The sequence below is a fragment of the Sorex araneus genome, chromosome 2, assembly GCF_027595985.1.
Source record: "Sorex araneus isolate mSorAra2 chromosome 2, mSorAra2.pri, whole genome shotgun sequence".
Taxonomy (NCBI): Eukaryota; Metazoa; Chordata; class Mammalia; order Eulipotyphla; family Soricidae; genus Sorex; species Sorex araneus.
Genome location: NC_073303.1, coordinates 321,867,735 through 321,893,004, shown reverse-complemented (window position 1 = coordinate 321,893,004; position 25,270 = coordinate 321,867,735). Strand labels below are relative to the sequence as shown.

The 25,270-nt window shown below is 43.9% G+C and overlaps 1 protein-coding gene across 2 annotated transcripts in view; it reads left to right on the top strand.

The window, feature by feature from the left end:
* Window positions 1–25,270, top strand: part of GNAL (G protein subunit alpha L) — a 151,363-nt gene that overhangs the window by 29,322 nt on the left and 96,771 nt on the right. The window contains exons 1-4 of one of the 2 annotated variants that reach the window (XM_004616168.2): window positions 18,202–18,490; window positions 18,614–18,686; window positions 19,371–19,425; window positions 19,583–19,702. In XM_004616168.2, coding sequence (XP_004616225.1) covers window positions 18,349–18,490; window positions 18,614–18,686; window positions 19,371–19,425; window positions 19,583–19,702 — 390 coding nt within the window. In that variant the 5' untranslated portion in view covers window positions 18,202–18,348. Of the gene's footprint in view, window positions 1–18,201; window positions 18,491–18,613; window positions 18,687–19,370; window positions 19,426–19,582; window positions 19,703–25,270 lie in introns of those variants that run through there. The other variant, XM_055127644.1, reaches the window with a different exon arrangement.

Below are 25,270 nucleotides of genomic sequence, written 5' to 3'. Positions count from 1 at the left end.
GAATAGCGTGAGTCCCTATGGGACAGTCTGGGCACAAGATGGGGATGGGCAGCAGGGTGGCAGCAGGTGTCCAGGACTCCTCAGATCCCTCTGCTGAGGATGGCAACCTGGTCTGGCCGCCACGTGTTGCTACCACATTCCATGTCCTGGATGAGCAGCAGCCCTGGAGACCAAGATGAAGCGCGTAGACAAGAGAGTGAGCACTTTGCACATACCTTGGTACCTTGGGGGCACTGGGTTGTTCAGGCACAGTGCACCTTTGGCAGAGCAGAGAATATCCCTGTGGGCATATTTTTTTTTTTTTGCTTTTTGGGTCACACCCAGCAATGCACAGGGGTTGTTCCTGGCTCATGCACTCAGGAATTACTCCTGGCGGTGCTCGGGGGACCATATGGGATGCTGTGAATTGAACCCGGGTTGGCCGCATGCAAGGCAAACGCCCTACTTGCTGTGCTATTGCTCCAGCCCCTGGGCATCTTTTTATTGTGTAAGTTTTTGCTGAAAATAATTTCAAACATGGCAAAGTGTGAAGAAGAGTGCAAAGGAGAGCTGAATGATAGACGGAGGTTGGGACTGACCCAGATTCAATCCCCAGCACCAAATATGGTCCCCTGAAGACTGTCAAGAGGGATCCCTACGTGCAGATTCAGGGTAATCCTGAGCATTACCATGTATGGCCCCAACACCCTCCCTCAAATAAGAAGAGTTCGTAGAATTGCAGACCTGATGGCACATCTGCCTCTCATTCACCTGTTGCATTCTCTCTGTGGATACAGACGTCGAGGTGATTTTCTCTTAATCATATGAAATTTGTAGACACATGGTGGACACTTGGTTCTCCATGCCATCAAAGACTTGGGCCAAGCTTTCCTAGGAGTTAGAGCTGCTTATTTATGTAACTGAGCCACGCCTGAGCTTAACACGGGTACAGTAAACACATCTCCTTTACCATCTGGAATTCCAATTTTACCAGTTGACCTAATTATGTCATTGGTTTTCCTTCAGGGCAGGAACCAGTTTAGAGCCTGGCTTGCTTGCCTCTTCATAGTTTCTCTTGACCCAAAATATTTCCACAGCTCTTTGATGCCTTTTATAATATTACTATTTTTGTAGACTGCTGTCCTCTTCCCACCTTCTTTTTTTAAAACATTTCTTACTGACCTCTGGTTTTCCCTGCTTTGGGCTTAGGTTGGGTGTTATTCCCAGGTCTTCTTACCCAGGACATCTTACCCAGGGTGTCTTACCCCACCACTACTACCCCTTATACCCCCTTAGATGCCATTTATTTTTGATGGCCCAACTTTTTTTTTATCATCTCTTCACTGTATGGTTAGTGTTTTTTCACTCTACAACGAGTAAACAGTCTGTAGGGATACCTTGCTTCTTGTAAAAAATATTTCTCCAACATTAATATCAATACTAATTCATTTGCCTTTGCAGGCTGGAATGTTGATTCTCCCTTTTAGAAATCCTTCCACATTTAACAGTCGCCAATTGAAAAGATTATTCCTCTTTCCCATGTGTTTATCTATTTATTATTAGCATGAACATATGATATGCATAGAACTTTCAGTAGTTTGAGTAGTATTGTGTCACTGTATCACTGTTATCCCATTGCTCATTGATTTGCTCGAGTGGGCACCAGTAATGTCTCCATTGTGAGACTTGCTGTTACTGTCTTTTGACATATCAAATATGCCACGGGTAGCCTGCCAGGCTCTGCTGTGTGGGCGAGATACTCTCAGTAGCTTGTCAGACTCTCCAAGAGGTACAGAGAAATCAAACCTGGGTTGGCCGTGTGCAAGGCGAACGCCCCACCTGCTGTGCCATAGCTCTCTAGAGTAGTATTATGGTACTTAAAATGTAGTGCTCAAATTATCCCAGATTCAGACAAATAAGAACCCCTTCAATCTGGCTTTTGTGTCTCCTAATATTTTTCATTCTTTCCACATAAAAAAAATGTTTCAGGTTTGTCTTGTGCCATATATTCTCCACCCTGGAACCAGCCATTTCTCTGTGGAGTCCTGGTTTCTTTGGTTTTGTTTTGGGTTTGGGTGTTTTTTTTTAATTTGGGGACACAGCCAGTGGTGCTCAGCTCTTATTCCTGGCTCTGCATTTCAGGGGTTACTCCTGGCTGGCTCGGGAAACCAAATGGGGTGCTGAGGGTCAAACCCTGGTCAACCATGTACAAGGCAAGTGCCCTACCCATTCACTGTACTATCACTCCAGACCCCAGTTTGGTTTGGTGTGGAGGTCTTACCTAGTGGTATTTAGGGGTTACCCCTAGCTCTGTGTTCAGGGATCACTCCTGGCAGGGCACAGGAAAATCATATGTAGTGCCAAGGGCCAAACTCAAGCTGACTGTATGCAAAACAAGTGCCTTAACTCCTGTGCTATCCCTCTGCCCCTCCTTTTATTTTTAATGCTAGAGACCAAGATCCAGTTACTATATGTCTTGCTACTATATCACTGTCACTGTCACTGTCATGCTGTTGCTCATCAATTTCCTCGAGCAGGCACCAGTAATGTCTCCATTGTGAGACTTGTTACTGTTTTTGGCATATCCAGTATGCGACAGGTAGCTTGCCAGGCTATAGGTCTCTTAATTTCAGCATGTAGAACTAGGAAATTTATGCATTTATGTATATATATAAGCAAATACACAAATGTACATACACATATATGTACATATAAGCATTGCCACATACTACATACTTCAGAAATTACAGGTCCATAAAAATTACTGAAATTCCAGGCCAGATCCACAGCCTTATCTTGCCTTCCTCATTTGGTATTTATACATCCCTTACTCTGAAAATCCTGACTGCCAATAGCAACATGGACCTATTTCGTCATGTGTTCAATCCCATACTACATTTAAGGTAGCTTGGCATTTGTGTTCAATCAGAGATTCCCTGTTGAACGTCAGTCTTTAATTTACCTGTAAATTAAAGGTAAATTAAACCTATCAAGCAAATCCTACTTAATGACAAAAACAAATGATGTAATGGTAAATATAGGCAAATATTAGATTCTGTCTCCCTTTTTATTTGTTCAGAACCTTCTAAGTTTAAGGAAGAGCCTTCCAGTGTTTCTAAGGAGAATACAATAGTTCCTGCCTATGATTAAGCAAGTTTATATTCTGTTTAATTTTATATACAATTTGACATTCTATTATAAGGAATACTGTTGCTTTAAATGCTGTAAGCCAAATTCTAAAAGAAACTAGTTGCTAAGGCAACTGGGCAAAGAGTTAATTAATTCATCAGTCATTATATGCAGATTAAACTGCCTGAGTTAGAAAGGAGGTGGGCTTTTTGCTTTTTTTTTTTTTTTTTTTTTTTGGAATTAGTGGAAGAGAAAAGGGTGCAATTTTTCCCCCATATGTAAGGGCCTCGGAGATCTTTTGGAAAGGGCACAGGCTTAGAGAACAGAAGGACCTCCAACCCCTAACAGATCCCTGTGGCACCTTCCCATCAACAGCTTTACCTGCAAAACAGAGAAAACAGTGGGCACTTTTTTGTGGTGATCAGATGAGATGCTTGAAGTAAGCACCTTGCAGTGTATTTTTAAAATTAGCACTAGAGGGACAGGACAAGTGAGTAACAAAGGTTAGCATACATTCTTAGGAAAAGGAACTGTAATGTGGTTTGCTTTATAACTGAAACACACTCATGCACAGGCACGCACGCCTGTGCTTGCACACACAGACACAAACACATTTGCACCATATCCTCTACAAAATTTATAGACTTTAATTACATTTGCTTGTCTCAATGAGATCATTTAACTCCTTGTGCTCAAGGAAAATGTCTTATTCATCTCAAGACTATGTTAAATGGAGGCATTTAAAGTATTCTTTCTGATCTATGAATGAATGAATGAATGAGTGAGTGAAAGTACATTCTTAAAGAATAACAAATGCGGGGCTGGAATAACAGTACAGTGGGCAGGGTACTTGCCTTGCATGTGTACGACTGCAGTTCAATCCCTGGCACTTTCCCATATGGTTCCCTGAGCTCACCAAGAGTGATCCCTGAGCACAGAGCCAGGAGTAAGTCTGAGCACTGCCAGGCGTAACCCCCGAACCAAAACAACATTTAAAATTGTTTAAAAAAAGAAATAACAAATACCCAAAGCAATAAAAATCAAGAACATGAGAACTGGTCTTTAGTAAAAAGCATCACACTCGGGGAAGGGTGTGTTAAGGGGAGGTTGAGACTAGGAGGGGAACATTACGACAGTGGTGAAGAGATGTGACCACTGTGTGGGGTGAGGGGGAGAGTGCTGGAAGTGGGTAAAGTGGAATGCATGAAGCCATTCCAGTAACATATTGTAAACCACAGTGCCTACAAGAGAAAGAAAAGTAAGTTTCCTGCCATAGAGGCAAGTTGAGTGGTAGGAGGGAAACCAAGGTCATTGGTAGAAGGAAGTAGACACTGGTGAAGGGATTGGTGTTGGAACATTGTATGCCTAAAATTTCACCACAAATAACTTTGTAAATCACAGTACCTCAATAAAAACTTTAAAATAAAAGCATCTTATTTATATTACGGTCTTAAGGCTTCCATCATCTTCAAGGCTTTCTATCACCTTCTGTGGATAAGAATCTATAATTGCAGTAAATGTTTCTAAACAAAGAATTGAACCAGTGGTGTCACAACACCTAGTTTGTGTCCAGAAGGCACAAGTGAGAGAGATTTGCCCCCCACTCCATGGTCTTGATGAATATGTACTGTGAATTTATTCTTGTTTTCCTTGTGGTAAAACATACATAGCATAGAATTGACCTCCTTAACTTACATTTTTAAATGTTTGCTCAGTGGCATGAAGTTCATTGACACTGCCACCATCTCCACCCCCACCCCACTCCACCAACAAGACTCTTCCCGAACAGAAACTCTCTATACTAATTTTCCTTTCCCACTGTATCTGGCATCCACCACTCTACTTTCTGTCGCCATAATTTTGTCTACCCCAGGTTCCTCATACAAATGGAATCATATAGTCTTTTACTTTTTGTGATTGTCTTATTTCACTTGGTATGTGTCTTCGGTATTCATCCGTGTTAATGCATGTGTCAGAATTTTCTTACTTTTTAAAAGATTTCCATTGTATATGTAAGTCACATCTTGTTTATTCATTCATGACTTGAACATTTTGTTAACAAAACTCATTGCCTTTATGTTCCCAACCAGTAGCTAGTAGTTAACTGAGTATACGTAGTTAACCAACACATCTTTGCTGACTATGATATAGTTCATTATGTGTCTATCTCAGTAGTAAAAGGTTGGGAGGTCCTCAAAGACATCAAGCATACTGCCTCATGTAGAGGGATAAAATGTACATATATATATATATATATATATAAGTTAAGTTTATGTTGAATGACAGCACAGGAGTGATGACTACATTACGAGCTCTCTGTTTTTCAAGGGGAAATGATTCATTTCATTCTAACCTCTCTGTGATTAACAGAGGTGGAGGGTCATCAAGCGGAAGAAGCATATTGGCCCACTGGCTAAGAGCTCAACAGCCTTGCTCTTTTTATTTTTTAATTATTGAATCTCCATGAATTACAGAGCCAGAAAGTAATTCATGATTGGGCTTCAGGCATATAATATTCTAACACCAGTCCCTTCACCAGTGTTTACTTCCTCCCACCAATGTCCCCAGTTTCCCTCCTACCCAAACCTGCCTCTATGTCAGGCACTTTTTCCTTTCCCCACCTCTTGCAGGCACTGTGGTTGACAATACTGTTGCTGTATTGTTGTTGTTGTTGTGCATGTCACCTTACTTACAGCACTCAGTCCTGGCCCAGAGTGATGACTTCCCCACATCATTGTCACAGTGGTCCCTTCCTCACCTATCCCACCACCTAGTGACAATTAGATCCAGTTCCCCTGCTCTTCATTTCTCTTGCCTTTGTGCAGCCCAGGCTCTTAGCCACCAAGTGCCACACTTCATGTGAGAGTTCACACCTGAATAAAAATCACTAAATACTGAATATGTGTTATCCTGTGCTTCATCTTACCTCTTTGACAAAATCTTCACTACTTGGTCATCTCTCACCTGAACAATGCCAATTCCCTTTCTTAGCTTATACTTACACCCTTTTCCTCAACCTCTCTTTGTTCATGCCAACTCCTCACTCTTTAGACAGACCTTGGGGCCCTCCGTCTGGATGAAGCGTTTCCCAGTTCTATAACCCTCACATCTCCACAGCATCTGTACCACACCTTTTAGACCTCAGCTCACGTGTACATCTTATATCCTCCTCTAAATGGCTGAAGTGTACAAGGATCATTTTCCCCAATACTCAAAAACATACAAAACTGGTCTTACTGTTTTCATAACTTTTAATAGTGCTGGGGTGAAGAGAAAATTTCTCCCTATTCCTCCGAATTCTTTCCTGGATGATCAAGCAAACAAATTAACATTGGATGTATTAGTAGAATAAAAGAACAAATTTAATTACATATACATGGTTAATCTACACAGCATTAAATTCCAAAGGTTTTTTTTTCCTGCTTTTTGGGTCACGCCCAAAAAGGGGTTACTCCCGGCTCTGCACTCAGGAATTACTCCTGGCAGTGCGCGGGGGCCATACGGGATCCTGGGAATTGAACCCGGGCCGGCCGTGTGCAAGGCATATGCCCCACCCACTGTGCTACCGCTCCAGCTTCAAATTCTAAAGTTTTTATCCTGATTTAAGAAATGGATTGTGGGTTCAGGGCTTCACAAACAGATGAGGGGAATTTATATTACATGGGGACATTGGTTGTGAGAAATAGACACTAGTGAAGAGACAGTTGTTGGAACATTGTATGACTGAAACCCAATCATAAACAACTTTGTATCTGTGATTTTAACAGTGATTCAATAAAAAGTGGGGGTGGAGATAAAAGGACCACATATTCTATAATCAGATGTCTACCTGTTCTGGATGTCTTACAAGACCTATCCTTAGAAGCATATCTATACAGATGATGTCCTCTTTGTGGAAATAGGCATTTTTATGTTCAATGACTTGAATATATATGGTATAAATAAAAACATCTTTCCCTAAAGCAGGTTGTTACGTGATTTGCTTAAAATATGAAAGGCCTGCAGACATTGCTAAAGTACAACACCAAGTCCATATATTAGACTAAGATGCATGTCACCATGCATTTTGAGGGTCCAGAATCCTACTGGGACACCTCACAAATACCGGGAGAACATTGGTGAGCATTAAAGTTCATGGAGCATTGCTTGTATTTCCACTAACTCAAAATTGGTCATTTCAGACTCTAATTCACTCTCTAAGAAAATGTCAAAAGTCAAAGTACCCATAGAGTCATCATATTAGCTGCCAGATTGCAGCTAATTTCACTTCAACATTGTTGCTAGCATCTTAAACATGATCTTCCTCGATATACCTCTCAGCTTTGGCAGTAGTAATAATGCTTTGACATATTACCTTGAATATCAGAAGCAACCAATATTTATTTTAGTTTGCTAAAGGTATGTATATACATATACATATTTATATGTATATATTTTTCTGACTTAATATTGTTTAAAAATATATGCCAGTTGAAATTTGCATATAAGTGGATTGACATGGAGAGTATCATGCTAAGTGAAATGAGTCAGAAAGAAAGGGACAGACTTAGAAGAACCCAACTCATTTGTGGAATATAAAGTAACATAATGGGAGATTAACACCCAAAGACAGCAGAGATAAGGACCAGGAAGATTGCTCCACAGCTTGGAAGCCGGCCTCACATTCTGGGGGAAAAGGCAGCTGAGATAGAGAAGGGAACACCACATAAAGGATGCTTGGAGGGCTAGCTTGGGATGGGAGATGTGTGCTGAAAGTAGACTATAGACCGAACATGATGGCCACTTAATACCTGTATCAAAAACCATGCTTGCCACAGATGCGGGGGGTAGGGGATGGGACAGGGAAGGGATACGGGGAACATTGGTGGTGGACAATGGGGACTAGTGGAGGGATGGGTACTTGATAATTGTATGACTGAAACATCACTGTCACTGTCATCCTATTGCTCATCGATTTGCTCGAGTGAGCACCAGTAACGTCTCCATTGTGAAACTTGTTGTTACTGTTTTTGGCATATTGAATATGCCACAGGTAGCTTGCCAGGCTCTGCCGTGCGGGCGAGATACTCTCGGTAGCTTGCCAGACTCCCTGAGAGAGGCGGAGGAATCGAACCTGGGTCGGCCTCATGCAAGGCAAACACCCTACCCCCTACCCGCTGTGCTATCGCTCCAGCCCGGTGACTGAAATGTAAGCACAAAAATTTTTAAGTCTGTAACTGTACCTCATGGTAATTCCTTTAAAAAACAAACTATCTATCTATCTATCTATCTATCTATCTATATATGTCAGTGTCACTGTCACTGTCATCTCATTGTTCATCGATTTGTTCAAGCGGGCACCAGTAATGTCTCGCATTGTGAGACTTGTTACTGTTTTTGGCATTATCAAATAAGCCACGGGTAGCTTGCCAGGCTCTGCCGTGCGGGTGTGATACTTTCGGTAGCTTTCCAGACTCTCCAAGAGGGGCGGAGGAATCAAACACGGGTCGGCTGCATGAAAGGCGAAAGCCCTACCACTGTGCTATCGCTCCAGCCCTATGTATATATATGTATATACATATATACATATATACATATATATATGCCAGATATTTTCTGGCATTATACCCAAATGGTGAAATCAGACATTTTTTTTAAAATGGGGTTTAGGATGTGGCTCAGGTGGTAGAGCACATGCTATTGCCTGTCCAAGCCCCTGAATTCAATGCCCACCATTACCTGATGGACAGAGCACTGAAATGTTTTGGGTACAGCCCCTGCGACTCCCTCCACAAGTACCCCTGACCTGAACACCAAACCTCCAGCCCACTAGCATTGCCAGGAGTGGCTCTGGGCCTCTTCAACTCCACTTTGACCCCTAGAAAGAATATAATAAAAATCTTAAAAGGATGTAAGAACAGAACTCAGTCACTGGACACACTCTTATTATTACAGAAATCTGACCAACAAACTGATTGGCACCCAGAGAGAGAAGAGAGAGAGCCCCCAGACTGCTTATACATGTGTGTTCAATCCAGCTATCACCACAAAAGGGTCAAGCTTCAGATTCAGTTCACAAGGAGCTTTTACAGGCTAGATACAAGCTGCATTGGTCCTAGGAACTTTTTTGTTGTTGCTGTTTGTTTTTTGGGTCACACCCAGCAATGCACAGGGGTTACGTATGGTTTTGCACTCAGGAATTACTCCTGGCGATGCTCAGGGGACCATATGGGATGCTGGGAATCAAACCCGGGTTGGCCTCGTGCAAGGGAAACGCCTTACTCACTGCACTATCACTCCAACCTCCAGAACATTTTTCTTTTAACATACACTTTGCTGCTCCCACAAGGAGCTTAAGGTTTATTGAACCACTCATATAACAGACCAACTGAGGCACAACTAATAATCCTATATTGCTTTTTCCTTTCCTTTACGTCATTTGTATGGTTATTTAGCAATGTCCTTTTTGTATAGACACAGAAAAATAGTTGATGCTATGCTATGTAACAAGGGAGTTAATTGACTCCAAAATAATATTTACTCCTGGGCATCCACATTTACTTGACTTAAGCCTCAGTTGCCCTTAGCACTCCAAGAGCAGGATTTCAACGAGGGACCGATGGACCCAGAGCAAGCTGTGAGCTACCTTGGCATCAAAATGGGCCAGGCCAAGTGCCAAGCCACTGCCATATTCTGCCTGCACCTGGTCTGCGCGGGCCTGCCTTTACCACAGCCTACCGTTCTGGGTATCGCTTCTTATGTATCGTGCAGTGTGTTGTTGAGTTGAGTTGAGGCTGGCATGAGATGACCAATATTAAAAAACTCAACAATACACAATGGTTGCTGACGTACACAGTAATTGGTACAATCAGAGATTGATACAATTTGACATTCCCTACTGGCATTTGCTAATTGTTTCTGTAATCCCATTTCTGTTCCAGCAGCCTAATCGCACTTGCTCACTTACTCTGTTCTTGTCATACCTTTGTGACTTAAGACCCGTTCATCTTTGCTCAGATCCTAAAATGGGTCACTCAGATGCTCTACCTCTTAACTTTCCCACTTCATTCCCATGCCAGAGGCTGCATGAGATTGAGTTTAGAAGAAAGAAAAGAATCCATGCTAGTGTCTACAGTTATTTGTAGGCTAGAAAACACATGGCGATCTCAAACTAAGTGCTTTTTTTATTATAACCTACTTCTTAAATTTTAAGCTCTAGAGGCCAGAGCCATAGGACAGAAGGTAGGGTGTTTGCCTTGCATGCGGCTGCCCCAGGTTCAATCCCCGGCATCCCATGTGGTCCACCAAGCACAACCAGGAGTGATTCCTGAGTGTAGAGCCAGAAGTAACCCCTGAGCATTGCCTGTGTGACCCAAAAAAATTTCAACTCTAAACTATTCCCAATAGCCAAAAACCTGGAAACAACCTAAGTATCCAAGAACAAATGACTGTATATCAAGTCCATAGACACAATGGAATGCTACTCGGCTATAAGAAAAGATGAAATTATGCTATTTGCCACTGCACAGATGTTCCCGCAAGCCTGCCAGGAGTGATCCCTGAGCACAGGGCCAGGAATAAGCCCTGAGCATAGCTGAGTTTAATTTAAGGGGGGAAAAAGTGTTAAGCTTTACTCATATATTTAGGATTTTTGTATTTTACTCTTTTTGCCCCTGTGCCTGGCTGTCTTCACTGGGGTCCCTTGGAGCAGGGCGGGTTGAGTTTCCTTCCCTGCCCTGAGCAGAGCCCTGGCAGCCAAAGACCTCCAAAACCCAGCCACATCCATGCTCAAGGCCCCTCTCCACACATTCGGATGAGCCTCATGCATGAAGGAACAGGCAGAGGAACCCAGGTGTGCAGGACCCAGAGCTGAGATCTCCAAGCCTGCTCGGATAGGGACTGGGCCCTCTTCACCCAGATCCCCCATTTTCCAGTAGCTTGGCAGTCATACCCACAAAATTCCCCTGGCACCATATAATCCCATCAACAGCCAAGATCCAGAGACTATAAAACAATGCTCTCAGAAGCGCGGCTGCATTCGAAGCCACACGACCTCTAATAGCCTAGTTCTCCCTCTCAGAGAACCTGACAAGGTACCAAGAGCATCCTTCCCACACAGCAGAGCTTGGCAAGCTCCCCATGGAGTATTCATATGCCAAATACAGTAACAATGATGGGTCTCATTCCCCTTACCATGAAAGAGCCTCCAATACAACACCACTGGGAAGAACGAGTAAAGAGAGGCTGCTAAAATCTCGGGGCTAGGATGAATGGAGATATTACTGGCACACACGCAAGTTAATCGATGATCAACAGGATGACAGTGATATAGTGATACTCTTTTTAGTGTTTGTTAATAGTTTTTAAAAAATCCTTAAAATCACTGGACTATCTTTGAAACTTTAGGTTATGGTTGTGGTAGGATTGGTCCTGGAATACTGAATGCCTGTAACAAATAATCATGAACAATTTTTCTAAACCACAGTATTTAAATAAAGTGGGGCGGAGAAAAAAGAAACTTCACATTATTATTATTCAAACATTAAGCAACATTTATTTGAAAATTTGCTGTGATTTGTAGTTTTTCAGATTATCCAGTTAAATTTACTTTAAACATGCTGAATATGAAACATGAAGAAATGCTGTCCTTTTGAAATGTGAGTTTTCACTCATCCAGTACCAGCCAGTCCCTGAGTCCCTTACTTGGTTTCTGATTAATAAAGTATTTTTAATTCAACTTGGATATGAGTGAGTTCTCTCACCAACACAAACAGCCCATTGAATGAGCTTGCCACTATCTCCACCTCAAAACCTGGCCCGGTTTAGGAGGGGCTTACAGTTTCTTAACAGCAGAACATCTATAATTCTGCTGCAGGTTCTTCCCTGCTTTATGGGCTCTTGTTTTCCTGTGTCCAAAAGCCCTCTCTTACCTCAAGGTTCCATACCAGAATTAAGCTCTTCTTTGAGACACTAAATTGTAAATCACAGTGAAGCTATTTCAGTCCTAGGTTTGGAGACATGGAGCAGAATCAAAGATGTGTCCCACGCCTCTCCTACCAATAAACAATCTTTCTGCAAAGCCTGGTTTATGCAAAGCCTGTGCTTCAGCCCTTGGTGCTAGCTTCCTGGCCCATTATATGTGCACTTTTAAAGCTCTCAGTGAAACAAATCATTTTACCACCCTTTGTGGATGATATGCCCAAAAGCTACTAATATTAATTTGTAAGAAAAAATATTTCAGTGCATTTCAAAGATTTTTATAGTAGAGTAGTAAGTGTAGCACTATAATACTGTCATCCCGTTGCTCATCGATTTGCTCAAGCGGGCACCAGTAACGTCTCCATTGTGAGACTTGTTGTTACTGTTTTTGGTATATTGAATATGCCACGGGTAGCTTGCAGGGCTCTGCCGTGCGGGCGGGATACTCTCGTTAGCTTGCCAGGCTCTCCAAGAGGGGGCGAAGGAATCCAACCCACGTCGGCCATGTGCAAAGCAAATGCCCTACCTGCTGTGCTATCGTTCCAGTCCATATGTATTTTGATTTTTGATTTTAGAGTAACAAGTATACAGAAGATAAATTGAAAAAGTTACTGTTTTCTAGGGGTAAGGGGATAAATTTTGTTACAATTTTTTTATAGGATCTACACCCAGCAGCCCTATTATAGCACTAGGCAATGCTCAGGGGCCATTTGGGGCTGGGAAAGAACTTGGAGCCTCACTCATGCTAGGCATGTGCTCTGCCACTTGAGCTATCTCCCATGGCCCATGCAAACTGTTTTTTCCCAAAATTTTCATTTTATCAAAGCACCATGAGTTGAAAAGTTATTCAGAGTTGGGTTTCTATCACCAATCCAGCCACTAGTTTCAACTTCCCTCCACCAGTGTCCCCAGGTTTCCTCTCATATCCCCCTCAACCCACCTCCCCACCGCCCCTGGCCCCGGTCCACACGTCATCTTGACAGGCATCTTTTGTGTTTGGTTGTTAAAGTTTGGGTCTTGTGATTTCAGTGCTGTTGACTCTATGGTTTGGATATTTAGCTCCATCATTCCTTAACACCACCAATGCACCTGAGTCTCCTTGACCCCTGCTCCCGTTGTTCTCCCCTCTTCCCCTTCACTCGATTTCTTTCCTTCTCCCCCTATGGTCTGGGGCCAAAGATACTTGCAAACCATTCCTAAAGTATGGTAGTTAGGATATGGAATGTCTGTGCTACTAAGACTAGAAAATGATGTACATGGCAAGTTCCAGCAACATACCAAGAAAGAACTGTAAAACAACAGAAAGTTAGGTATGAGTGGCAGGAACTGAAATGGTGGCTGCATGCACACTAACCACTTAGCAGACAGCCAGCCACCAAAGCTGGTTGCACTGTGTGCTTTTGTTGTTGTTGTTGTTTTTGAAAAAATTATTATAATTTTTACTTTCTTAGATCACTGCCATTGCATTAAATTAGCAACTATTCAGGAGAAAGACAGATACCAAATGACCTCACTTACAGGTGGTATACAAAGAAACAAAGCAAGAGATACCCAATGAAAACAAATTCTTAGACTCTGCTGACAGAATTGAGGCTTCCAGGGTGCAGGGTATGTGAGGGGTGTGTGTGTGTGTGTGTGTGTGTGTGTGTGTGTGTGTGTGTGTGTGTGTGTGTGTGTGTGTGTGTGTGTGTGTGTGTGTATAAGGGAGGGTCCAGTGGACTGTAGTGGAGGGATATCGGCACATTGATGATGATATATTCTGTTAATCCTGAACCCCTAAAACATGTAAACATTTATACTATTATAAACCAACATTACCTCAATAAATTAATAAAAATAAAATTTAATGAATATGTTTTCTAAACCTATTAGTTCCCCTTCTTTTAAGACATCTGATATATCTATTTCAATATATCTATTTTTCAATGTATCTATTCAATATATCTATTTCATCTTTAGAGGGTTCTCTAGACCCCTCTAAAGAAAAATATGCTAGTGAAAGACTAGTTCTTGAACTTTTCTTTTTCTTTCTTTCTTTCTTTCTTTCTTTCTTTCTTTCTTTCTTTCTTTCTTTCTTTCTTTCCTTCTTTCCTTCTTTCTTTCCTTCTTCAGGGTAGGGGAGAGGAATCACATCCAGCATTGCTCAAAGTTTATTCCTGACTGTGTGCTCAGGGACCACTGCTGGTGGTGCTTATAGCACATGAAGTACTGGGATTGAACTAGGATCAGCTGCATGCAAGACAAGTGCCTTAAACCCAGTTCTTTCTCTCTGGCTTCATGTGTTAAATTTTTAAATATTGATTTTTTAAATTAATTTAGTATAGCCTCTATCTGCTCTATCCTGCACTCCAGTCATTACTCAAATTTTTCTGACATTTCCTGGATCTAGACCTATCTTGAAATAAGTTTTCTCACTTTTTTCCCCCATCCAGTTGTTAGTTAGATTCTGTGAGTAGCTTCTTTTATAGGGGAAGCAAATTTGTTCTTATTGCTCTAAAGCACTTGAGTTCAGCTAACTCTCAGATAAGCAGAGAATAATCCCCACACAGACACACTCACACTTTTGATGACTTCAATCAGATAAATAGAAACAAAAATGTTTTAATATATCAGTGGTAGGTATTATGTGTGTTTTATTACAACTGAAAAAGACATTTAAAATCAAGGGGGGAAAGGGACTAGTGGTTCCCAGGAGGTGGGGAGTGCAACTAGAGAGGAAGAAATAGCGTGGCGGGACACAGGATTTGCAGGGTGCTTCACTGTTCTGTATGATATTGTAATGATGGACACACGCATGTCATATTATTTTGACAACCCCCTCGACATACACAAGGAAGCAACCATAGCAGTAAACTATATCAATAGTGGCTTACCTTGTACAACAGGAACCACAGCAATGCAAAAATATGGGGACAAGGGCAAAGGGAGGAGAGAGTATATAAGAAATCTTTGTACTTTCTGGTCAATTTTTCTGTAAACCTAGAACTGTTCCCCACCCACCCCGCCCCCAAAATACCCTCTATTCATAGAATGTTTAAAAATAAACTCATGATTCAAATTTCACCAAACCAAGTATAAAATAAATTTGAAATCAACTTTGCAATATAGAAAGACTTCTGAGACACCCTATCTTAACTTCAATATCAACAAAAGACTCCACCTTTGGCAGTTCACCTTTGCCCTTTCGCCCCAAGCTTGGTGCGAGATGTCGGGCATGAGCACCTACTGACCTCACCGCCAGCTCTGTGGGCGCTGGGCCAACTGTGGCCGCCCTGCGTAGCTGCAGGTGGGTGTGCGCTGAGCGCTAGGGGACGCGCTGCACTGCCGTTGCCTAGCAACAGATGTTCGCACTGCCAGGGGCTACAGCCTGCTCGGCTCTCCCCCACGTTCCGCCCCCGCTGTGGCAGGTGAGTCAGCTAGGAGTCTGGATTCGGATCGAATGGGGATCGGTCTCCTAGTCCGAGGAAAAGGTCGAGTGTTTTTTGTTTTTTGTTTTTAAGGAAGGAGAGAAAGAAAACGTCTTGAGCGCCTACCTAACAAATCCAACCTGATTACAAATCGGATTTGTAAGACATTTTGTACTGCTATATAAAGACGTTGTAATATATATTCTACTGTTAACATTGTACAGTGAAGCATACTGCAGGTCTAATAGTGCAACCCTCATTTATAGCACAGATATCTATAGCACGCTTACCCCTCTAAGCTTCTGTAAAATAGTAACGACAATAGGTTCCTTTAGGATTATTGCAAATAACAAATTATTCTACGGGAAGGATTTAACTCAGTGCCAGCAATCACTGGATAACTGGTAGAAGCGGCTTTACTGTAATGCATGTATTATTACTATATATTACAGCAGATTAACCTCATGCATGCTTTTATAGCAAGTCTTGATTAACTCTCACATGTAAAATCTATCTTTAGGAAACTGGCGAGATAGTTCAAGGACTGGAGTGCATGCCAGAGGTTCCGGCTTCAGACAGGGTCCCCAAGTCAACAATAGAAAGTCACCTTTTGTGCTAGTGTCTAAATCTAACCAAGTGGGAAAACTTCTATATTTCAGTGAGTTTGAGAGAGGCTCTACTGGTTTCAGATGAGTGCTGGAAGCTTCAGGAACGGACCAGCAGAAAGGGGGAAGCAGATTGGGATCCACCCGGTGGTCTCAGAGACCGCTTTCCACAGCAACCCCAGGTGGTGCTCTAGGGACCACAGGCTGGATATCTAACCCCTGTGGGCTGCACCGCAAGGCAAGGACCTTAACTCTCTCCCTGGTTCCCTCACAAGCACCTGTCAGCTGTCTTGTCAGCAAATAATCAAAATAGACTGCCATGTATTAATTACAATAAATATATATTTAAAAATAAATAAAACCTTTGTAGGCCTAAAATGGAGGATGGAAGGCTGAATCGGGAGACTGATTGGCGGGGTGGGGTCCTTCACCCTGGCAGTTCCAGAGGTCAGGGAGAGCAGAGTAGTCTCGCCAGCTGGGGGTGAGGACGTCCAGGCCGGGCACAAAGTGAGAGAAACCTTGTGAGTTTTGAAAAAGGGGTCAGGGAGGGAAATAGAGCTAGGCAAAGGCATGGAAAATAATTTGTCAGGGCCTGGAAGCTTTTGGGGTTGGAGGGTAGGAAAGAACCTGGGACAGCAGCAGTGGGAACGGTGCTAGAACATCGTATGCCTAAAGCTCAGCTATCAACAACTTTTAAACCACAGTGCTTTATTTAATAACATTTTAAGAAAAAGATTGAGAAAATGGTGAAGGGAATCGAACACTTGGGTGTAAGATGTAGTGCTGGAACATTTCGTGTAAACCACAGTGCCTAAAATAAAATATAAAATTTTATAAAAAAAAGAAGTTGTGCTCAGAGCCGTGGTCTCCTAGACTGGAAGACCACCTGACCTGTGACCCCAGACGCATGGAAGTGAGCCTTGTCCCGTGCTGTGTTCTGGCGTACCCACCTCTCTACCCCTTCCCCAAGTCCAGCAAAGAGGCTGCGGCCGCGAGGGGTGGGGGTGGAGGTGCTCACTCTCTTCCAACAAATGGGAACCCGGCTCTTGCCCTCGTTTGCTCCTCGTCGACAGTGACAAGTTCGAAGATAGGGTGCCTTCGAGAAAATAGTAGCGCTTGTTCAAAGAAAAGCCGAGGAGAGCCGGGGGCTGGAGGTGACGGCAGGAGGCGCGGGGCGTGGGCGCGCAAGGCGCGGTGACAGGTGGCGCCAAGCCTCCTCCCCATAGCGCCCGCACGATCCCCGCCCCCCCGGAGCCCAGCGGCCCCGCGTTCCGGACCCCCAGAGGGTCAGCTCCGGGACAGCCCCTCTGCGACCCCAGGGAGACGGCTCTGGCGCGACCCGCCAGGGCCCGGAGTTAGCTTGGGTCCCGGAGGGGCGGCAGGCAGGTGCGGAGCGCGGACCCGGCGGCGCGCCCCTCGCTGCCCTGCAGGACTGCCCGGTCTCCCCCGGGCCCGCCCCACCCAGGTCCCTCCACGAGTTCCCCCGGGGTCCTCCCGAGTCCCCCTGTTCCCACGTGCCACCAAGTCCCCCCCTCATCCTCCCTGGTCATCCCTGAGTGCCCCCAGGTCCCCCGTTCCCCCAGAGACCCCCAGTCCCCCCGAGTCTCCCCGGATCCCCTCTAGTCACCCTGGGTCCCCCTACTCCTCCGCGGGTACCCCCAGACCCCCCCGAGTCCCCTGAATCCTCCCTAGTCACTCCCGGTTCCCCCTGATCCCTCGCGGGTCCGCCCAGGTCCACCCCAGAGTCCCCCTTGGGTCCCCCCGGGTACCCCCGCGTCCCCCCCGAGTTCCCCCCCGGGCCACCCCGGGTTCCCCTAGTCACCCCCGAATCCCCCCGAGTCCCCCAGGGTCCCCACGCCGAGTCTCCACCTGGGGTCTCCACCCCGAGTACCCCCAGGGTTTCCCCGGGGTCCACCCCGACTCCCCCGGGTCCTCCCCGGTTCCCCCGGTCCCCCGGTCCCCCCGGCCCCCCGGGCTCCCGGGGGCGGGGCGGGCTCGGCTCCACCTCGCTCGCGCCCGGTGCGCGTCACCGTGGCGCTCCCGGGCTGATGCTCGCACACCCGGCCGAGCGCTCCGACCGCGCTCGCCTTCCTGCGTCCAGTCGGGCCGCGGGTTCGGGTGGGCGGGGAGGGCGCGGGACGGGCGCTCCGGACCCGGCGACACCGAGAGCGTCTCTTCCAGCAGCCGGGAAGACAAGCGGTGGCCCGAGCGTCGCGGCGCTTGCTGGGGGCGCGCTCCTGACCGCCTGACGTCCCTCCGAGCGGGCAGGCATGGGGTGCTTGGGCAACAGTAAGACGGCGGAGGACCAGGGCGTCGATGAGAAGGAGCGGCGGGAGGCCAACAAGAAGATCGAGAAGCAGCTGCAGAAGGAGCGCCTGGCGTACAAGGCCACCCACCGCCTGCTGCTGCTGGGTAAGGCCGGGCGCGCCGAGCGCCGGGCCCGCGCGGGGTCGGGTGGCTGCTCGGTCTGGGCTGGCCGAGCGATGTCGGGGTCTCTGGCAACTGCACACAGCGTTCCGTTCTGTTCATTTGTAGGGGCTGGTGAGTCGGGGAAAAGCACCATCGTCAAACAGATGAGGATCCTGCATGTCAATGGATTTAATCCCGAGTAAGGCATCCGTGAATTTCGGTTTTGCGTTCAAACTGCATGGAATGGCAACACTTCTCTCCTAGCCTTCCCCAAAAGCGCTTGGCTCTTGACTTGGCCTTCGCTAGACCTTTAAAAATAGACGTGGATTGTTGAATCAGGTCTAGTTAGCCAGATTCTTCTGGTAGCATCTACATCCAAAAATAACCATAATAACTTGCCTAATCAAATGTAATGTATTCGCTATTCTTGAGGGGTTGTTCTGGCAATACTTAAAAGACATGTCTGTATATAATTTGTTTGGGACTACGTATGCTCCCCACCACCCCGCACTTTATGTACTTTTCTGTAAAATTTATTTGCCTCTGTTTCAGTCCACAACTATCAACATATGGGGACACTCAAAACATGTTGGTTTTGCATGCAGCTTTCAAGGGTTTGACCATGTATTGTGTACCCTGAGTGATTGTTTATAATAAAAATTAGGAGAGGGAGAATCCCCTTTCCCAAATTAAATCTTGGCAGCTATTGACAGTGAATATTGACCTTGAGGGACAAAAAAAAAAAGAAAGAAAGAAAACCCAAACAGTCTAAACCCACACTGAACTGAAATCCCACTCAACTGGTTCAATTTAGTGCTAAGGCAACTGCAATTGCAGTTAATGACAATCACTTACAATTAATGGTAATCCTCTTCTAATACAGGGAAAAGAAACAGAAAATTCTGGACATTCGGAAAAATGTGAAAGATGCTATTGTGGTAAGAACTTTTTTTTTTCTCAAATGTGTGTTTACTTGAAAAATGAAGCACACTGCTTTCTAAAACAGAGTGAACAGAAATGATACAATGATACAGTCTACATGGCCATTCCAAGTGTTACATTGATCTGTGTTTTTTTTTCTTTGCCCTGTTTTAGACAATTGTTTCAGCAATGAGTACTATCATCCCTCCAGTACCGCTGGCTAATCCCGAAAACCAATTTCGATCAGACTACATCAAGAGCATAGCACCTATCACTGACTTTGAATATTCCCAAGTAAGTAAACCCTTCTTGAAATATTATAGATGTGCAGAATAGAAGCATTTGTCATAAGGTTGTTCACTGAGAATCACCCTCAGTATTGCTTCATTAGTATCTTCCTTCAAAGCTTAAGAGTACTGCTTTCCTCTGTACCAGAATATCTACATTTGTTTAAAATATTAAGGACTTGGGGCTGGAGTAATAGTACAATGTTTTTGTCTTGCACGTGGCCGACTCAGATTCAATCCCTGGCATCCCAGTTAGTCCCTCAAGCACCACCAGGAGTAATTCCAGAGAACAACCCCTGAACATCACCGGGTGACCCAAAAAGATAAAAAAAAAGATAAAAATTTTAAAATAAAATATTAAGGACTGTGAGGTTGTAAGAAAAGCTTTTAGGAATATATTGGTGTAAAGATAAAGTACATTTTTTAGGAAATATTGAGAGTATTTTTTCCTTTTTCTTTCTCTCTATGTGTGTGTGCATGTGCGCATGCATGTATTTGTGTGTATACACAGATATGTATTTCTAAATTCACAATTGTTAAATACATATTTAACAAGTATGTATTTCTAAATTCACAATTCATCTCCCAGATAATAAAAAATACAAGTATAAGTTATATAAGTACTTTATGGTATGTGATACCATCCATGGGAAAGGATAAATTCAGTTTACTCTTAAGATTCTATCCTTCAGACCAAATGACAAGAGAATGTGTGTCATGATAAATAAGATAACTTTGTTCTGAACATTTGCAAGATAATTTGCTTCATTTCTAGTATTTGGGATTGCTTTCTTAATCTCCAGATGACAGTACTGCTTGCGCAAATGGATGATTTGAATATTCATCTTTTCTTATTGGGTAGAGATGTGTTTATTTAAAACATTTTGTTGGTTATTTGATTGAGCAAGTTTCTATAGGAAAAGTATTAGTTAAATTTCTTAGGAAGTCATTGGGTTGTGTTAAAAGAGCATATTCATGTGTGTGTGTGTGCGCGCCCATCAATAATCATCTTTCAGTGTCTTCACTGCATGGCATAGTGGCCTTGGAACAATTTCCCTGCTCAAAAGAACACATCTTCGAGGGAAGCAGATGCAGATCCCAGTGCACAGTAGTGCAAGGTCCTTGCATGCTCTGACTGAATTTCACCTTTCTTCTCTACAGCCGAGTATGGTTGTCCGATAGGTTCTGCATCAAGACAGCAGAAAAGAATTATTCCTTGGAAAAGGCTTTGGTTCCAAGCCTTTCACATTATTTTTTGTGCATTCCACTATCACCAGTGAGTTCCCTAGAGTTTATAAAAAGAAGGAGTTATATGTGGCAAACTAACTTAGCTAGAAAGTGAATGTAGGGAATTCTAGTTTTACAAAGTGTGTTTTAAGTGGTTGGTTTGGACAGGAGAGAGAGAAAAGCTGGGGCTGGGAAGATGGACCACAGTAATGATCCAGCTAACTGAAATAGAGGGTGTCCTCCCCCCATGCCACGAATGTCACCCATAATGGCAGGTTCCAAGATGAATTCAGGGGATGCATTTTGACCTGTACAGCCATATGTTTGAGTTTTTAATTTTGTTTTGTCATGTTTCCATAAAAGTTATTATGAAACAACGTATGCATGGTTCTGATTTTGAAGCAAAGTTCTTTTTAATGAGAAATTAGAATACTGATGTATTAATTAATCATATTTGTTCTTCTTTCATTTCCAACAAACTCATACATGAGAAGGGATCCCGTATTCAGTTCAGAAATTAGTCATTTCTTTATTACTCTGAGGTAATCCAAAGCACCTAATCTGTGGAAGTGTTTTCTGAGCTAAACACTGAGTATTTTTTGGTTTTCTTTCCCCTCCCAACCTTTTTGGCTTTGAAGTCACTCACTCTCAGGGATCACTCTTGGTAGGTCTCAGGGACCATATCGGATTCCAGAGACCCAATCTGGGATGGCTGCATGCAAGACAACCTCCAAAGCAGTATCCAGGAGGTCGTGGGTCTACTCCCAATGTTCACTGCATTGGCCTGACAGTTGGATGCTTAGACTGAAGCTGCAGTGGTGCTGGGGTCCAGCAGGGCTTGGGGGGCCATGCAGTGGGGAGTGGCACTGCGGGTGGGCCCAAAGTTGTATGGCATGCACTCCAACCCTTTGATCTCTGCACCCAGCCTCCAAGTATTTCCTTTGAATTCACCTATTTATGAATTCACTTAGACCCGTGAAAGCTACATATAAGTAATTTTTAGAACTTTTTTTTTCTTTTTGGGTTACTCCTGGCTCTGCTCTCAAGAATTACCCCTGGCGGTGCTCAGGGGACTATATGGGATGCTGGGAATCGAATCCGGGTCAGCTTCGTGCTCCAGCCCCAAGTTTTAGAACTCTTAATGATAAATACAAGGAAATTAGGAATCGGCATATGCTTTTATTTAAAAAAAAATTTTTTTTTTTGCTTTTTTTGGGTCACACCTGGCAATGCACAGGGGTTACTCCTGGCTCTGCACTCAGGAATCACCCCTGGCCATGCTCAGGGGACCATATGGGATGCTGGGATTTGAACCCGGGTCGGCCGCGTGCAAGGCAAACGCCCTACCTGCTGTGCTATCTCTCCAGCCCCTAAAAAAAAATTTTTAACATCATTCTATTGCATGTGTCTATGTTCAAGTCAAGTGCAATTGTGTTCATTTATAAAAAATCCAATACGTATAAGTGAGGATATTAAATATATAAATGTATTTCTGAAATGTTATTTTAATTTTAATATGTTCTTGATTTTCAATAATGTTTATCCCATAGTGCCCTGAAATGCTCCTGTAATTCATACTATATTTTTTAATACTTGGTAAATTTGGAGAAAATTTACTTTTATTTCAAGAAAATGTAAATGTTATGAAAGTTTCTTAATTACTAGGTCAACTAAATTATTTGTCAGTTAAACTAAATTACTTAACCTACTAAAAGTGAATACTAATTTACTAAACCCAGTACTTTTTTGAGATTGAATCCTTAAGAAAGTCTTTCAGTGTCACAATCTAATTCTTTGAGGATTTTAGGTCCAATTTCCTATAGACATAAAGTAATTTCTGAACTAAATATATCTTATTATTAGAAGTTAATTTCAAAGTTCTATAGTTAAAAAATAGAAATTAATTAATTTAGAATTCTACATGAGATTGTTTGTTTTAATAAAATGTCTAAACTTGTCTTAAAGGTGTAAAATTTTTCTCTAAGACTATCAGATTTGAGTATGCCTTTCCCTCTTCATATTTCCTTTCATTTGAATTTCATATGAATTATAGGAAACAACTTGTAACAGAAAGGACAGCGTGAATAGAGGCTAGTTAGTGCCTGTCACACTAAGGGTTGGTAGGGCGGTCACACAAGTATTAGGGGCCAGGGGTCAGAGCAATGGTATAGCAGGTAGGGTGCTTGCCTTGATCCCCAGCACCGCATATGGTTCCCTGAGCCAGCCCCTTGTTTTGAAACTTAGCTTCAAAATCAGAACCATACACATACTGTTTCGTAGTAACATTTATGGAAACATAACAAAATAAAATTTAAAACTCAAATATACATCTGTACAGGTCAAAATGCATCCCCTGAATTAATCTTGGAACCTGTCATTATGGGTGTCTTCCGAGGCATGTAAAATAACAGAGCGTGTCGGGAGGACACTCTCTGTTTGAGCTCCAGCATCCCATATGGTCCCCCGAGCACTGCCAAAGGTGATCCCTGAGCTCAGAACCAAGAATAAGCCCTGAGCATCACAAGACATCACCCACATAAGGGCCAGTCCTCCTGTGCAAGTCTGTACTGACCGAGAAGCTTTCTGAGAGTTCTGAGCAGTGCAAGTGTGTGATCAGATTGTGCTTCATCAAGATCACTCTGGTTGTGGATGAAGAATGGGTTATATCAAGGCAAGACTGTAGGGTGACTGTTTGGGGGACAGTTGTAGCAATCCAGTTGAAAGCTGGACAGTTGGCTGTGGGGAGGTATGTTGTACTGGCAGTTGTTTATTCACCATTTTGTTCTGATATTAAAATCCGAAACCTTAGTTGTCTTTGCTCTGGATAGATCTCCCACACACTGGTTTCTACCACAACTTGTCATACAGCTCTTTTACATATGAAGTGATGGAGAATAAAGTTTTAGGTGATGGTTGGACAAGTATGAATCACGTGATCATTTATAAAACAGGAAAGCTCTCATGGTTGCCCTTGCAACCCTGCACATCTTACGTCTGGCCAGAAAACAACAACAACAACAACAACAAAAAACCTCTTACCGTTTTAAATTAATTTACTTAATTTTTTCTTTTAAAATGTAGATACTTTCATGTTTCCAAGTGTGTTTTGCTAGTTTTTTTTTAAAGGGGTACAAGATAAGACTGAACAAGAAACATGAAGCAATCTGATCTATTGATCAGTGCCATCAATCCTGATATTCCCAAATTGATGTTCTACTAGAATTTCATCAGCACACAATTTATCTGTATGGTTTACATATCAGGCCAGAGGGCAGGGGCTGTTCTTTACTCTCTACCCGAGGGAGAATGGCTTCGCTCTTGGCGAGGCACAGCCTACCTCACTGCTAGCACGTTCCTGGTGGAGAGAAGTAAGGCCTGCTTAGCCTAGTTCCGCAATTGTCTAAAAATGTGGCCCCAGCCATTGGCCTGCCACTTGGCGAAGGGAAAGGAGGGCTGAGGCAGGGAGAGATGCTGGGTCAGCTCTGGAAGGGCAGATGAATTCGTCCAAAGAGGACTCAGACTTCCAGCTGCTCCTGTCTGTGTCCTTTTGAACATTCTAAAAGCCACGTTAGTGGCCTTCCCTGTGACTTTTATATTTTGATTTGAGGGGAATGTCTCCCCAGAATTGCTCCCAGCAGTACTCAGCTTGCTTCGTGGTGTTGATCGGTCAGTGTTGGGGCCATGCAATGTCTTAGCTGGCACTGAGGCAACAGGGCTATAGGCAGCAGCGCTGGGGGGGCGGGTCGTGGAAGGAAGGGGGCATGAGGGTAATACAGTGCCAGGATGGAGCTCCCTGCATGCCCCAGACTGAAGCCCCCACAGTGGGTGGGCCATTGTCTCTGGGGCTCACAGCGTGGAAGGCTGGCAGCTGCTGACATCGATGTGTGGAGAAGCAAGCTTCACGCCTCTCAGCAGCGCTGTCCTGGGTTGGGCTGGGCACACGACAGACAGAACCCCCAAGTGACTGTTCATTTGGCACCTAAGGGAATCCTTTGTCCCTTCGATAAGGCGCTGTGGGTGGGGCCAGGGCATGGGCACAGTAGGACATCACACTGAGAAAGAGAAGGCCTTACCCACGCAGCAAAGCAGAAAACCAATACCCCCATGCCAAAGGAGAGTCTGTTCCTCTCCAAAGCAACCATCCTGTTCTTTGCCCTTTGACACAGTGCTTTAATGTGTTTTAAAAGAAAAAAATAAAACATGAGCGAGTGGGAGATGTGGGCGGTGCTTCTGTGTGCTCCACGGCAGATCCGAAGCTAAGAGATCTGCACACGTGGCCTCGAGGAGATGAGGCGCCTCGGGTCACTCCCCATGGAATGAGGCGGGCCTTGGAGTGTTGCTGTGGGTG